Genomic DNA, 15,145 nt, shown 5'->3' with positions numbered 1-15,145 from the left:
CATCAGAAAACGATCTCAGTTTGCTATCCAATTCCTCGCCAACATAGTTCATCATTATTAGGAATAGCAGGGAACCCATAATGCTCCCCTGTGGTACCCCTGACGCCCTGATGGCACGTCACCCTCTTCAGACCATTACATTACCAACTTCACCCACTGTTTGCTATTCCTCAGAACGTCCCCTGTCCAATTCACCACCCTACTGTCCTATATCAGACTATCAACCTTCTCCATCACCCTCTTGTGTGGTACCATATCGAACACCTCAAAATCAATAAAGATCATGTCTACCCTTTTGCCCTCATCCACTGCCTCAACCAAGTCCTATAGCAGTCCAGCCATCTGCGTCTCACAGGAAAACCCTTCCTAAAACCATGGTGCCTTTTATCCATTCATTCTAGCTCTCCAATTATACGCTTTCTTTAATTTTAAGGAAAAAATTTGATGTTAAGGATGATACAGAGATCGCATAATAAAATAATGAGTCTATTGCCGTCGGCCTCAAGCCGAAGGCCACCTCTCCCATCAAAAAAAAGTAAATAAATAAAATTAAGTCAATACGAAAATACGCAAAAAAATAAGTAAAATATCAAGGAGTATGGAATTAAGAGTTAGTTGACAATTGGAATTGTTGTTGGCTTTCTACTGGAAACAATAATTTACCAAAAAAATAAAAGTAAAAAGACAATTGAAATGCTGTATATAGTTGGGTTAGGACTTGGTGATGTTAAAGATATTACAGTGAAAGGTTTGGAAATAGTGAGGAAAACAGACAAGATTTATTTAGAGTCATACACATCAGTGTTGAGTGTTGGGAAAGATAAATTGGTAATTTACAGTCTCTTGTTAAACAGTATTTTTTGTTGATAAATAATTTAATTTGAACCTACTTTTGCTATGCTGTCATATATGGTTAATGATGTTGAAATAATCTAACATGTAAAGGTTTAATAATGATAAGTTAAGTTATGCATAATTTCTTTGTAAGTAATTTAGTTGCTTTTCATGCTGCATGGACATTATAATTATTATTATGGAGATCATAATTATGATCTTTAGGCCTGACAGTAATTGCAATGCCCTAAATTGTGTCCGACGGTGTCTGTGTGGTGTGGGCTATGGTCCAAATCTCCCTTGTCTGAAAACATTGGTCAATGTGAACTTTTTGTCCCAATCTGTCTCTTTTAGCATAGAGGAACACTCATGATATTTACTGTTTCCAGTTCCCGTTTCAAAAAGTTAAACAGAAAATAACGGACGATGTGGTAGGAACAGGAAGTCAAGAAGAACAAGATTGCTGTCCGTTTGTGATTGGTGCTTTTTAAAGGCCGAACACACAAATTTGTTTTTGGCAGTGTGATTAGAATTCAATTATTAGCATTTACTTTTGCGTTTCCGAATGACTAAATATTATTGGACTCTTACAATTTACACAAGTTTAATTAATATTCAAAACTAAGCTGCATACTCATTTAGAATGCATGAAAACAGTAAACAAAACCAATCGAAAAACTATTCATTTTGAGGCTCTATATTTACTGTGCTCTAGTGACTACTTTAGAAATTAGTGGATTCGGATATCAGACATCACAGAGCAATTTCCGTGTGACAGTGTGATGTCTTCCACATTCGCATGACTGGACGACCCACAGGTTCAGACTGTTGTAGACGAGCCTTTAGGGTCAGTATTTAAATAATTTAAAAATTCAGTCATTAAATCAGACGAGTTTTTGTCCTCTGCACTCGGAACAAATTTTATGCCTTATTTTAATTAATTAACAAAACAACAAATACAGCATGTAGATGAGAACCATACACCATGCACTGGAAAGTGGATTTTCGCAGGGTTCTTAAAAAAGGGGTGCTTAGTCCATATTTTAATCATTTATTTTTGAGTGTTAATTAAGAACCATTCACCTGTGTTTAACCCAAGGTTTTTTTTTTAATTTCATTTATTATTATTATTATTATTATTATTATTATTATTATTATTATTATTATTATTATTATGTAAAGCCTTAACACTTGAAACTACCTTAAAAATCTCAAGTGCTGTGTATATCTTAGTAGTACAGCATTTTCAGAACTATAAATTAAATATTTTTGTTACTCTAAAATATATAATCGATTGGGTGAGGTAAGGGGGAGATATAACTAGAGAAAACCCACCAGCTCACTGCAGAGCTTTCCACACTCGCGAAAGGTCTGTTTTTGACCTCTCCAAGTGTACTGACTACTCGACCACCGCGATTCCAACAGAAAAATGATTTATATTAAAATAAGGGTGTAGTACAGAGACAGGTTAAAGACTGCTTAAAATAAACTCCCCCACCTAATGAGAATTTTAATGTAAAAATTAAAAAACTAGTCATTTTCACTTCTGAATTGCTTTGTTCATGTATTTTTATTTTGTAGCCTTTCAATTGCCTTTAATTCATAATATTTCTGAACCAAAACACCACAAATCAAATCAAAGCCTGTGGTTCAACTTTTCAAGTTTTCAGCTGTCGTGCTCACTGTTACAGCAGCCACCTGGCTGGGCTGACAAACAGCTTGCATTCTATATTTAGTAGATGCATCTTTTTAGGAATACCTTTTAAGAGCCATTCCACATGTCAATTTTACTTTAGTTTTAACATGTACTTTTTTAACAGTCCCATATGATTTAGGTATGAAAAATTTTGGTGTTAAGTGCATGCATTAAATCACAAAATTAAAGAGAAACCTTTTAACGTCCCATCTATAAGTGATACCATTGCGAAAACTACATGCCGATTCGGCGCATAGTGTTGAAGGCAAGTGTAGCTTTTAAAGACGCCTCCTCCCTCTCGCTATTCATCAAAGTTGCACGTAATTTTGACATGTGCGATACAATTGTGTGATAACACTTGTGTGTTCAAATGTATGAAAATAAAAATAAATAAATACAATACAATACATTCGAAATTAATTGCTACTGTGGAAATTTTGTTCCATCAACACATTTTAGTAGAAGATGAAGTTCCTTTTTTATATATTAGTTATAAAATAAATGCAACAATATAAAAACAAATACATGAAATATTATTGCATTTTTTTAAGAGAGTAGAATCATAACTATTATTAATTCATAGCAAAAATAAGTTTTTCTATTTGAACATCCGTGCATATTTAAAATAATAGTTGTGAGAATTATTGATATGAATATATTTCATTGTTTGAAGTTTTAAGAATGTCGGCTGCTTCTCTCTCTTCCCCCCCCCCCCCCCCCCCCCCCACTTTTTTTTTTCTCTTCAAAATAAATAATATAATTTTCCCAGAACACCCATGCAGTGGCGTTGCCAGGATTTGTGTATGGGCGGTGTTAAGAAGCATGCTTTCCCCCCCCCCCCCCCCCCTGTATTAAAGCGGAGGGTTCGGGGGTTCTCCCCCGGGAAAATTTGGATTTTAAGGTGTAAAATAGTGCTATTTTAGAAGTTTTCGATACTTAAATTTAAATATTGTAATGTTAAATATTTTATTAAGTTTAATATGAAATTTGTTTAAGTGACGAATAAGAAATTAATTAAATATTTGTAGCGGGGGGGGGGTTAACCCCTAAACCCCCCCCCCCCCCCCCGGCTACACCCCTGCACCCATGATCAACACCTCAGAATGAACGAGTAAAATTTGCAGCTTAGTTCCTTATTAAATAATCACAAACAATTTAATTACAATGCAAGTATGTGCTGCCAACAGGCTGTTAATTGTTTCAGGAAGAGTTCTATGGCCGGCCCATCATCGTCGCAGACAGGGATTTGGTGGAACAGGGCGCAGATTTGATTTTGAAAGATGCGGCTGATAAGGACGTGGCATTCCTGGTGGTGGGCGACCCTTTCGGGGCTACCACTCACGCCGACCTGGTCCTCCGGGCCAAGGAAGCTGGTATTCGAGTCGAGATCATCCACAATGCATCCATAATGAATGCCATAGCATGCTGTGGTCTGCAAGTATGTTGTCATTTAGAATCATTATCTGTTGATTTTTTAAATACTTTTAATGTTTTAATGTTTTCATATTTGTCAGTGATTTACTTTTTACGCACTTCGAAATTTTTTCAAAATTAAAAAATCTTCAAGATTATCTTCAGATGTCTTCTTTGACTTAAAAATAAGCGATCTGTTCAGTTCTTCTTCATATGCGTACACAATAATTAATTGTTAATGGATTTTGTGATGCCAATTTACGTATTTAAGGGCTGTCAAGGAATTACGCTGTGTGTAGTATGATAGTAATTTTGTCAACATTAACTGCAGTTCCGCCAGTCTTACGATATTAACAAATTTGTTTTATCGCTCTCTCTAAGCAGCTAATCTAAATTATTCCACTAAAAAATTTCTCTTCAGTTTTACATTTTTCGCAGCGAATGCCTAGCAAAACACTTGAAGTATTTTTTGCTGCATTTTTAAATTGCTGTCTTCTTGCGAAGCCTTATTTAATTTTTTTTAATGTTGGGACCAATTCTTTTAGAGAATAAAAATATCAGATTTTTTTCTGTCTACTTTAATTACTTTCCTGTGCCCTGTTTATGTTTTCAAGTTCATAGGAAAGTTTTTGGTTAATTTTTTGTGAATGAAACATGTTGGGAGAATGATAAATATAATCATTTGGCAGTTATGTACTTATGTGTGAAAACATGTCCAGTATTAATACAATTTACAAACTTGTCAACACTGTTCTTACTGTTATAACCTCTTTGAATTGAATAGGATCTGTGTTTTTGGAAAATCAAAAACACGTGTGGGGAAAAAAAAAAAATTTCAGTGTGATTGTAACCTAATCTTTCGCAGAGTTTGTTCGGTGTGATTTTCAGTGTCATAAGCTCTTAAGTTCCTTTGCAGAATCCTTGAAGTGGCAATAACATATTCTGCTGGTGTCAATGTAATTGTGTAATGATGTTTTTGCAGTTGTACAGTTTCGGAGAAGCAGTTTCCATTCCGTACTGGACCGAGACGTGGAAACCGGACAGCTTCTATGATAAGATAGCTGCCAATAGGAGGAGAGGCCTGCATACGTTGTGCCTCCTAGGTCAGTTTACATTTGCTGGCAATAACTGACAGTAAGTTATTTATTGAGAATATATATAAATATGAGCAAGATTATATGGTGAATTATAAAACCAAAATAACGCAGAATTGCATGTCAAAATACCATATAACAACGAAACATAAGTTAATACACCATAAAGTACCTAAATGCAACTACATACTACTTATGAAATTCATCAACATACTTTAATTAAAATGTAACTGAAATAATAAAAACGTAATATTTAATACATATAATTCAATGAATGTAATGTACTCAGCATGAAGTTTTTACAAAACTGTATATATGTACTAAATATATTGGGAAAAAAATTATTTTTTGATCTTACAACTGTTACTCTGTTATTAGCAACTTATTTTTAACATTATGATGATGGTACATTTTTCATACAAGTATTCGCAGATTTATTTTTGTTCCAAGTGCATTATCTATTAGACAAAGTGACACTGTTTTGGTGAAATAAATATCATAAAAAATTTGTATGTCTTATGTGTTCAATTATATGTTATCTTTATGAATAAACAGAATTATAAAATAAAAACGATAACACGGAAATCTCCTATATTAAATACAAAATTAGCCTAAAAATAAAACCATAAATTCTTTTCGCTAGCGATAAAATGATATTTAAAACATGTAATAAGCTACATAGTGGTAAGAAAAAGTACATTAGATCATTGCTGTTTAAAAAAGTCTCCGATATCACTTTGAGTCTGTCTACAAATGCCTAAACCCACTCCAAAAAAAAATTAGCAACTTAGTGGGTGCCGAACCGAGTATGCCATATTAAAAATGGCTGACTGTACTTCAAAAAAATTAACCAAAAAACAGTTATCATATTATATGTTTATTCTAAGCCATCTTCTAGTTCAGGGATGTCCAACTGGCGACCCGTGGGCCAAATCTTGCCCGTGACATCTTTCACTATAGCTTGCTTAAAGAATCTCCATAAAAATTCATATTAATGTAGGGACACTGTCGTGTATTAGCCATTTTTGTTTTCGTGCATGTTTGGAAGCCATAATATTCTCACAGAAGAATTAAAAAATATTAATATTTTTGTAATCTATATATTTTTTTATAGTAATTCTTCTTAAAATAAAAGTTTTTATTTTATTTTTTGTAATTAAAGTAGAATCCTGATAATCTGAACTTTGGTAATCCGAAAGTTTGCTTAATCGAAACCCAAAAATAACTGCGGGTACAATAAAACCACAGATGCCAAAAGTATACTTTTCAGTCAGTTGTACCCCTTACCTCCACCAAGCCGCATCTCTCCAACTGTCGAACACTGTGACTTATCCTTAGAACAACTTGCACTATGGTACAAAGCAGCATTCCTCTCTCTTATCACCCGTTTTGTCCCAAGATTTGGTTATGTTTAAACAGACCTTATAAAATAAACTGTTTTGTAATCACACATTATGTAATTTAAGTTTATTTTAAGAAATATTTCGCTCAACCCGAAAAGGATCTGGTCCCAATCATTTTGGATTATCGGGATTCCGCTTTACTACAAACTGATCAAGATCATTTTTTTTGACCAAATGCCACATATTGTATTTATCTGTTATTTTTGAGAATAATTCATTGAAAAAAATTGTTGTGAGAAGATTAATGTTAATTCGTGAGTGTCAGGTCCTCAGATTAGTTTAAATAATATATGTAACACAGAAAGAGTATCAAGTTCACTATCACTGTTCTAGTTTATCAGCAAAGAGATTATGTTTCTTATCGGATACTTTTTTGTTTGGGTTTTATTATCTTGTAGACATTGAGGTTATTACAGACAGTAGCACACAACACAAATCAGGTATAATGTCAGGCTGTCTATGGCATGCAAGTCCTGAAAGTCGCGGAAAAGTAAGGAAACTGAAAGACTGTGTATGAAAGTCACTAAAAACTCCCAAATAAGCAGCAATGGAGCTGTAAGTTACATAACCTTTTTAATTTCTACCAGCCTTTGGATAACTTTTTTTTTACAACTTCAATTTATAGTCACATTTGGAAAATAATTTTATTTTTTTAACTTAATAATCTGTATGTTCCTACAAACTGTAGAAAATTTCATGTTGCATTTGCTCATTTTTAATTTAGGTTATGTATTTAGATTTAAAAATTACCCTTTGATTAAAACTTTTGTGAAAACATGTTAAAATTTTCTGAAAAAGTCCTGCGTATTTGTAGACTCTTGTTGAAGAAACCTTCCAACCCGTTTGCATGGAGTGATCTTGGAGTTCAAAGCCAAGTCCACCATTTTATTCCATAAAGATGATTATATCTGCTAATTTCCACATATTTTGATTCTTAAATAAATATTAAATTAATTTCTTGTGAGCCTTCACCTCATGATTATGTAACGTCCCTCGTGCCTCAAAATTGAATTATTTTAAATTAATTAAAAAGAGAGCCTTGGAAACTGCTGGGGAAGAAAAATGAGACAATTAAGTTATTGACCAGAGGTGGCACGAGGTGGAGAACAAGATAATTTGGATCTCCCTGACACAAGCAACTGGGGAGTTGGTGGATCTTTTAAGGGAACAAGGTATATCATAAATAAATTAACACTACACAAGTAGCTTGGTCTATAGGTTCCCTGTTTTATTATTAAGGAATTTTGTGTTCGTATTATTCAAACCTGACAATAAAAATCTTAGTAAATAACAAAGTTAAAGGGGGCGCCCCAGGAGTAATTAAAACAGTACATGTTACACCTTAGCAAAAATTATTACATAATTAAAATTTAAAAATTGCACCAAATTTGAATGTCCCAACAATTACATCGCTGATTAGTTTTATTGATTCTACATATTCTTGAGGAAAGCACTGTTCGCTGGTAGGCTATTCATTCGATTAATGTAGTTCGTAGCTAGAAAGTGGGGGGGGGGGGGGGGGGATGTTGATTTCACATTACCACCCGGGTCTTCAAATAATAACGTCGGGTCACGGAAACCTCTCTTCTAACGTGACCCGCAGTGGAGGTGCAGGACCACGAGCTGGGAGCGATTTCTCTCTCCAGCACTTCGACCCTGTCTGAAACCCAAATCAAATTCAAAACGAATTAGACTTGCTTCCAGACAGTCCTATACCGTCGGCGCAAAAGGCCAACAAACGGGAATGGGGGGGGAAAAGAAAAAAAATTACTCACCAACCAGGGTGTAGAGTTCGGAGCTCACTAGGTGTCTCGCGCCGACATCAGGATGCCGCGGACTGAGAAATCAGGATGCGCGGATGAAACCGGAATTTTTAGAATTAAATAAGAAGAAATAAAAATTTAACTACGCATGACTTTTCTAAAAACTACCTCTGCCTGGCTACTGTACAAACGGGATCACATCCCTTAAGCAAACTGACTACATTCTCGTGCACGCGAAAATCACCGTTCCCGCAAAAAGCCTCTTAGCGCAGAGGACGTAGATGAGACGAGGTCAGTAGCCGAGGTCAGAGGGCTGAGTCCCCGCAATCGGCCAAAACCCCTAATTAAATCGGGCGGTAAGGCCCCGGGTCAAAGGAGGGGGTAGGTTCGGTTCTAAGCCGAAAATTTCCGAAGGAGTCCGAGGCGGTCGTGGCAACAACACGACATGCGCGCTCTCTACCGGACCGAAACGAAAACAAAGAACAATCGACTTCTCCGGGCCGCGAGAGGAAAGCATAGTGCCTTATGGCACCGCGACGCTGCCTTCTAGCGGCGTAAGGGGGAACTACTTGAGGTGGTGAGCAGACTTGCCACCAGGTGTCATGAGGGTAAGCTCTGCACGCTGGCGACCAGGCCCGCGGTTACTTTTTTTGCCGCTAGATGTCAGGGATGTGTCTGTCGGACCCGGGAGAAGGTTTTTGCATCAGGTCATCGTCCCGTCCGGTCACTGCTCTTAGCTTAATTTCTCAGAACTGAAGTGAGGAGGAGAGAGAGGAAGGGGGGGCAGAAATAGCCACTAAGGTGGGAACGCAGCTCCACTGGAGACTGCTTCGTGACGAGACATGCTTTTCTCAGCAGGCCTCTACAAGGTAGCAGCTTGCAGCCCAGGAGCTGCTCAAAGCAGTTTTGGTCATGCAGGGAATTAAAATTACAAACTCAGGACGTGACTGCAGGCGAGAGAAATTTCAACCGGGCTGACCATGTCCACATTAGACAGCAAAATCTCAGATTGGCCCCCTGGGAAGGGGCTTCGGTCCACTGGCACCAAGTTTAAATCGGTGGCATACACCGGCCTAACAAAAAGTAAATCACCCCCATTAACCACCAGATAAATTTAAAAAAATGTAAACCCCAAAAAAATTTAAAATTATAGAATAAATTTAAAAAAGTGACGAAATGCCTAATTTCCGGCACAATTATAATGTGCTGGGTCCTGGCTCATCCTGTGCCATCACACTCCAGTTTTAAAAGTTAGTTCGAACAGCTCCTACCACAACTGTTTTAGTCTTACACACTCTTATTGAAGCATCTTCTATTGCATAGCTGGTTAAAAGATTTATTATTGAACTGGTTCTTGATTTAAATTCCACTTAAAGTAATACAGGGATGTATGTGACATATTGACTGGAAATTTAGGTTAGGTTAAGTTTGTAAGCCCCAATTTCCTCCAAAAAGATAAGCCTTATGATCAGCAGCAGTGTTAATAAGCTATTAAAAATTAAAAAAAATTTTTTTTAGGTTGTAATAGTGTTAGTTTGGAGGCATGAATTTTTTTATGCCTACTCTTAAAGTAGTTGTGATGGCATGAGTAAATACTGTTTGATAAAAACCACTGTGCAAATATCTGTTTAGGCACTGTGCTAGTTCTAGTAATATGGTTGGTTTGAAACCTTCAGTAAGAAACAATCTAGTCTTGATTGTTGTGCATGTGCTTTGGTAGACCGAAATGTGATGTTCTTCTGTTTCCCTCAAGACATTCAGGTGAAGGAGCCAACACCTGAAAGTTTGACGAGGAAGACAAAGACGTACCTGCCTCCTCGCTTCATGTCGGTCGGAGAAGCGGCACACCAGTTGCTGGAGATCATCGGCCGGAAATGTTCTGACGGTGCGGTCCCTGAAGCTGGAGATTCGGAACTAGGTACCGCAATAATTTATGTTGTATCTGTGTTAGTGAGGCAGGACAGGAAGTGCAACGCTCATTGGTGCTTCTAGCACAGTGTCGCTTCTAAGCGCAAGGCTCGGAACTGGTGTGCATTCATCTTGTCGTGCATAGAGAGATTTTTGGCTTGTACCCTAATTATGTGGACCAGTGTGTATACTCGTGACCCCCGTACTTGAATTGCCCGTGTGGTGTATTAGAGCAGTTCGGAAGGATACAATTTTTTGTCCCTTTAAAAAACATTTTTGGTGTGTAAACATTTTAGCTTTCAGTATTTGACATTTGGTGAAAATGAGACTGGAAGTCCATGAACGGAAATGTGACGCAAAGACGGCAGACTCACGTGTAGCAACATAAACCCATTTATAGTCACTTTAGCAAACATTAGGATACATAACAAACGTATGGTGTGCCAAATGAAACTTTAAGATAGTGAAACTACCATGGAATATATGTGTTAAACTAATATAGACATAGTAAAAAGGAATTCCAAGTTTTAAGATACATATACCTAAGAAAACTGGCATTGCACTGTTGATAATACATAGTCTCCTTCCCAGGTGGCCACCAGCCTTGAATTTCGGGAAAAGCGGGAAATATGTATGAATTTTCATCATCTGGGAAAAAGCTTGGAATTATGCTTGAATTACTTGTTGTTGCTGGGAACATTATATATGACTTTCACAGACAATATGCCTGCTAGTTTTTTGATAATATTGGAATTGCATTTCAGTGTAACAAGAAACCAGAATGGATTTTTTGTTTGATAATTGGTGGCATTTAAAATTTAAGTGGTTTCGTCGACTTTTGTTTAATTTTATCAACCATGGCCATATTGAAAATTGGCGGCTGAACACCAAAAAGTTGAATAGTGCTTTATGGTTAATTAACTTATATTTCAGTGTTAAATGGTGTATTGTCCTTGCACATTCGTATCGTCAAGACGGTGGTGTTGTTATTTTGCAGGAGGTTTTAGGCTTAGATAAAGAGTGAATATAATTTTTAATACATACAAAAGACACCGAACTTATTGAGACATTGCTTATGATACTTTAATTTTACAGAATAATTTTTTTTTAAATTTTCAATTGATTAAATTTCATTTACAGCTTCCCATCAATTTATGGTATAAATTATGCCAAAATGCCCAAAATTTTCTTGTATATTTTAGTTTGTACAGATGAGCAACTACAGTGGAAAATATTTGTAGTGTTTGAAAAATGTAATTATGGAAAAATGCTGTTCAGAAGCATTAATACTTATTTCTATGTGTGATGGTCAAGTTTAAACGTTTATCTTCTCTCTAAGTCAATAATCTTATATTACGGTTTTGCAGGGGGAAAATGTAAGTAAATTTATGTCTTATCACAAATTGTTTATTGCCTACTTAAATGGTTCTATTAGTAGACTGATAGAAAAAAATATTCTTACCATTTACATTCAAAAGTTCAAACTACTTTTTGTTTCCCTAAAACGATTTAATGCCCTTATATGATATGACGGTCCTCAGATCTGACGCTACCTGATTCTGAAAATTTATTGGATGTGATGTCACTGGCCTGCTGTACTTGTCGAGATGGCCAACTTTAATCTTTGGGGTCATCAGCAGGCTGGCAGGGTATGTGGATTCCATTCATCATTGTTTTTTGAAGTCATGAATGACATGTGCCAAATCACATGTTTACCCGATGTACAAAGGTGCAGTAAACACTATTCAGGTTCAGTGAAAATATATACACCAATCCCTTTCTTAGCGCATCTTAAAATTGCTCAGATTAATCTAGCGTAATGTTAATTTTACTGCCCCAGTCGTGAATAGCACATCTGTAAATTTCAGTTAGCACGAAATCGCCACAGGCAAAAAAAAAAGTCGGGCACGACGTCACAAAGTCTGCTTCAACTCGGTAAACAACAGATGTGCCGTGGGATGCTATACGAGTTAGCTATACGAGGGGGAGAATAGATGCGCACAGGTCTGACTACTACGCTATTGGCTGTTGTACAAAAATCAGCTGTGGTTAGTTCAGTTGTGGCTGTGGGGTGTGTAAAGGACCAAATGTTTTTGCATCCGGGCATAAGCCGCTAAGTTGTACTGTTGTCGCCTGGCCACAGGCGGGGTCGTGATGAACTTCGGTCTAGCCAGTGGCAAGGAATTCGCACTCACATAGCAACATCTGCTGGTAAAGTACGTACGCAAGCACCTACAATTGGAATCATGGCTTCCAAGTGGGAATGTTAGATTTTTTTTTTTTTAAGTGAAACTTCTAATGCGACTTCCAACAAGGTTGGGTTGAACGTTTAACGCTACCATGGAGAAAGCACTGTTGCGTGAAGCGTTCAACGCTCCTGGGGATGGGGAATAGAAAGAGACAGAGCGAGAGTGAATGCGTGGCACTCGAACGCATGCGCGTAGTATACCTGTTACAGGCCAGCGCGAGCGTTAGCAACGAGTAGCGTCCAGTATTCCAACGCAAGAGGGAGAGAGAAAGAAAGATACACAAAGGTAGAAAGTATGAGAGAAAAGAGGAACTACATTTTTTTTTTTTTTTTTTTTTTTTTTTTTAAAAAAAAGTGGAGTTGTACTATTATCGAAATTATGCCTTCATATGCAGTGGTAGTTACCGGTGCTGCGACCTGGTTGTGTTCGCAGCGTACACGGAGGACACGCTGTGCGTGGGCGTGGCCCGAGTGGGCTCCGCCTCCCAGAAGATCGTCGCGTGCCGGCTGCAGGTCATGAAGGACTGCGATCTGGGTCCGCCCCTCCACTCGCTGGTCATACCAGGGAGGATGCAGGTGCTCGAGATGGAGTACATCAAGCAGTTTGTCGGAGACGAGGGAATTCACCATTCGCAGATGTAACTCCTGAAATAAACTGTAATTTTTTTTACCAAGCCAATTTGCTTTTGTTTGCTCCTTCCGAAAATCAGGTCTACCTGAAACTTTTCACGCCACTCATGAATTTTGGTTTATTGAACTCTTTATTTTCTACTAGTTAATGCACTCGGGTTTTGCTCCGCATGTCTACGGGAAGAACACTTTGGCGCTGCTCATTGTACATGCCACTCCGCCACTCCTCCAGGGCATACCATTTCCGCATCTTGTTCAAAAAGAAATAAACTTAATTGAATTTCGAAAATCATAATATGAAAAAAATTGTAATAACTAAGGTAACCAGAACAGTGGCGTAGCCAGGATTTGTGTATGGGGGGTGTTAAGAAACATGCCGCCTCCCCCCCCCCCCCCCGTATTAAAGCGGGTGGTCTGGGGGTCCTCCCCCGGGAAAATTTGGATTTTAAGGTATAAAATAGTGCTATTTTAGTAGTTTTCGGTACTTAAATTTAAATATTGTAATGATAAAATTTTTATTAATTTTAATATGAAATTTGTTTGAGTGATGAATAAGAAATTAATCAAAGATTTGGTGCTAAGGGGGGGGGGGGGGGTTTGAACCCCTAAAACCCCCCCCTGGTTACGCCCCTGAACCAGAATAAATGTAAACAAAGATGTCATCTTGGACTAAACAGTTTTCAAGGGTCTTCAGATTCACATTTATTTAACCAACAATGCTACATCGATATGGTGGCAAAGATGACTACATAAAGACTGGATTATGATCCGAAAGATAATGAGGCATCAACAATGCAAGAGCTGTTGCGAGGATACAAAGTAAGCATCATCAACAATGTAACAACCATGCGTTCCGATAGCTGCCACAAGCGGTGGACAGTAGTGGGCCTGGACATTGATTACTGGCTAGAGCAGTATGTCAGATGATACAATTTAATGGTAAACATTTGACATTATAGCGAGATGTGTCTGTAAAAAAATGGCTGGTGCTAGGCCCTGCTGGTCTCTGGGTTTTGGGCAGTTACCTGTTGGAGCCGACACTGCCGGCCAGTTCAGGAATTTTTCACTTGTGGAAAATTTAGTTTTTGAGTTTAAAATTGTTGGTTGTGTTTTACCTTAACCTCCATTCTACTGGAGGCAATTATTAATATCGCTTGGTATGGCCCAGTCATGTCGTGGCCATCTCCATACCTATGGTTGGAGATTCAAACAACCTCTTAGTCGATTAACCTATCATTTCATTTGTATATGCAGACATGGCCATGGTATTGAGATTACGCCCTCAACATACATATGTTGATATTTGGATATTGCCCTCGTCATATAAAATGAATATACACAACCACAAATAAAATTTTCATGGATTAAACTTTACATCTTGTCAGTGATGACAGTCGATGAGATGCTATTGTATGGAATTAATGCACTTGGGGGGAAAACTTACAAGCCACTGCAACATTCACCACATTTAAAAATTTACGAAAAATTCAGGTTTGACCCACCATGAATATAAATCAGATCATCTTGATGGCATCGAGTAACCTGACCACTCAATCACTGTGGTCCTTTCCACAACCACAACCACATCCTTAGATCACAGTGGTTTGATAGTCAGGCGGATTTAAGGTAAGTTCTGTTCTGGAGTCGGCCAGTGCTGTAAGTTTGTAGCCATACGGTGGAAGGGTCACATGGTGGGTGAAGTTAATGATGGCCGTGTTATGCCCTGTACAATAAATGGTCCGAGGATAAGTAAAAATTTTAGTTTTGATCAGTGAAACGATGATGGTTACCCTCGGGACGATGCACCCACCCTGGACGGCGGCCTGTTGACGACTGCCAGAGAAGGGGTAGCTTGAAGAGGGAGAAACAGCGCCGCCTCACGCCAAACCAACAAAAGAAACTGTAAACTTACAAACTAAACATACAGTACCTAGGTACCTAATTGTCTTTATTCAATTCTGTGAATAAAACACCAAATGGCAGAAGGCCTAAAAAATGTGGTAGTTAAATTATAATGTACCTAAATAAATAGTTTTAAAAACATGATTTAAGATGGAGATTGTCTGTCGCTTGCTGAAACTATTCCATTTACTATTTTGATCTCAGTAAACATTTGACAGTAAGCAATAACATAAGAAATTAAAAGAAGAATTATG

The 15,145-nt window shown here is 37.5% G+C and overlaps 1 protein-coding gene across 3 annotated transcripts; it reads left to right on the top strand.

Moving 5' to 3' along the window:
* The first annotated feature begins 508 nt into the window (after positions 1-508).
* LOC134538316 (diphthine methyl ester synthase) lies at positions 509-13,033 on the top strand. 3 transcript variants are annotated; one of them, XM_063379525.1, is made up of 5 exons: positions 509-828; positions 3,735-3,968; positions 4,926-5,046; positions 9,957-10,121; positions 12,793-13,033. In XM_063379525.1, exons 1-5 carry the CDS (start codon positions 694-696, stop codon positions 12,999-13,001), a joined length of 864 nt encoding a protein of 287 aa, XP_063235595.1. In that variant the 5' UTR covers positions 509-693; the 3' UTR covers positions 13,002-13,033. The 3 variants fall into 3 exon arrangements, with proteins under 3 accessions (XP_063235595.1, XP_063235596.1, XP_063235597.1); XM_063379526.1 differs by having other exon boundaries at positions 538-610; XM_063379527.1 differs by lacking the exon at positions 12,793-13,033 and adding an exon at positions 11,653-12,658 and having other exon boundaries at positions 544-828.
* Positions 13,034-15,145: the final 2,112 nt, after the last annotated feature.

This window comes from Bacillus rossius, chromosome 13 (assembly GCF_032445375.1).
Source record: "Bacillus rossius redtenbacheri isolate Brsri chromosome 13, Brsri_v3, whole genome shotgun sequence".
NCBI classification, from domain to species: domain Eukaryota; kingdom Metazoa; phylum Arthropoda; class Insecta; order Phasmatodea; family Bacillidae; genus Bacillus; species Bacillus rossius.
The sequence above is the reverse complement of the archived record's forward strand: the minus strand, read 5'-3'. Positions and strand labels throughout refer to the sequence as shown.

Excerpts from the sequence above, each read along its gene's own strand:
- LOC134538316 (XM_063379525.1), top strand. The coding sequence starts at position 694 with ATGCTGTATATAGTTGGGTTAGGACTTGGTGATGTTAAAGATATTACA. Across the intron at positions 829-3,734 it reads GTGTTGGGAAAGATAAATTG|GAAGAGTTCTATGGCCGGCC; the intron begins GTAATTTACAGT and ends TAATTGTTTCAG. Across the intron at positions 5,047-9,956 it reads GCATACGTTGTGCCTCCTAG|ACATTCAGGTGAAGGAGCCA; the intron begins GTCAGTTTACAT and ends GTTTCCCTCAAG.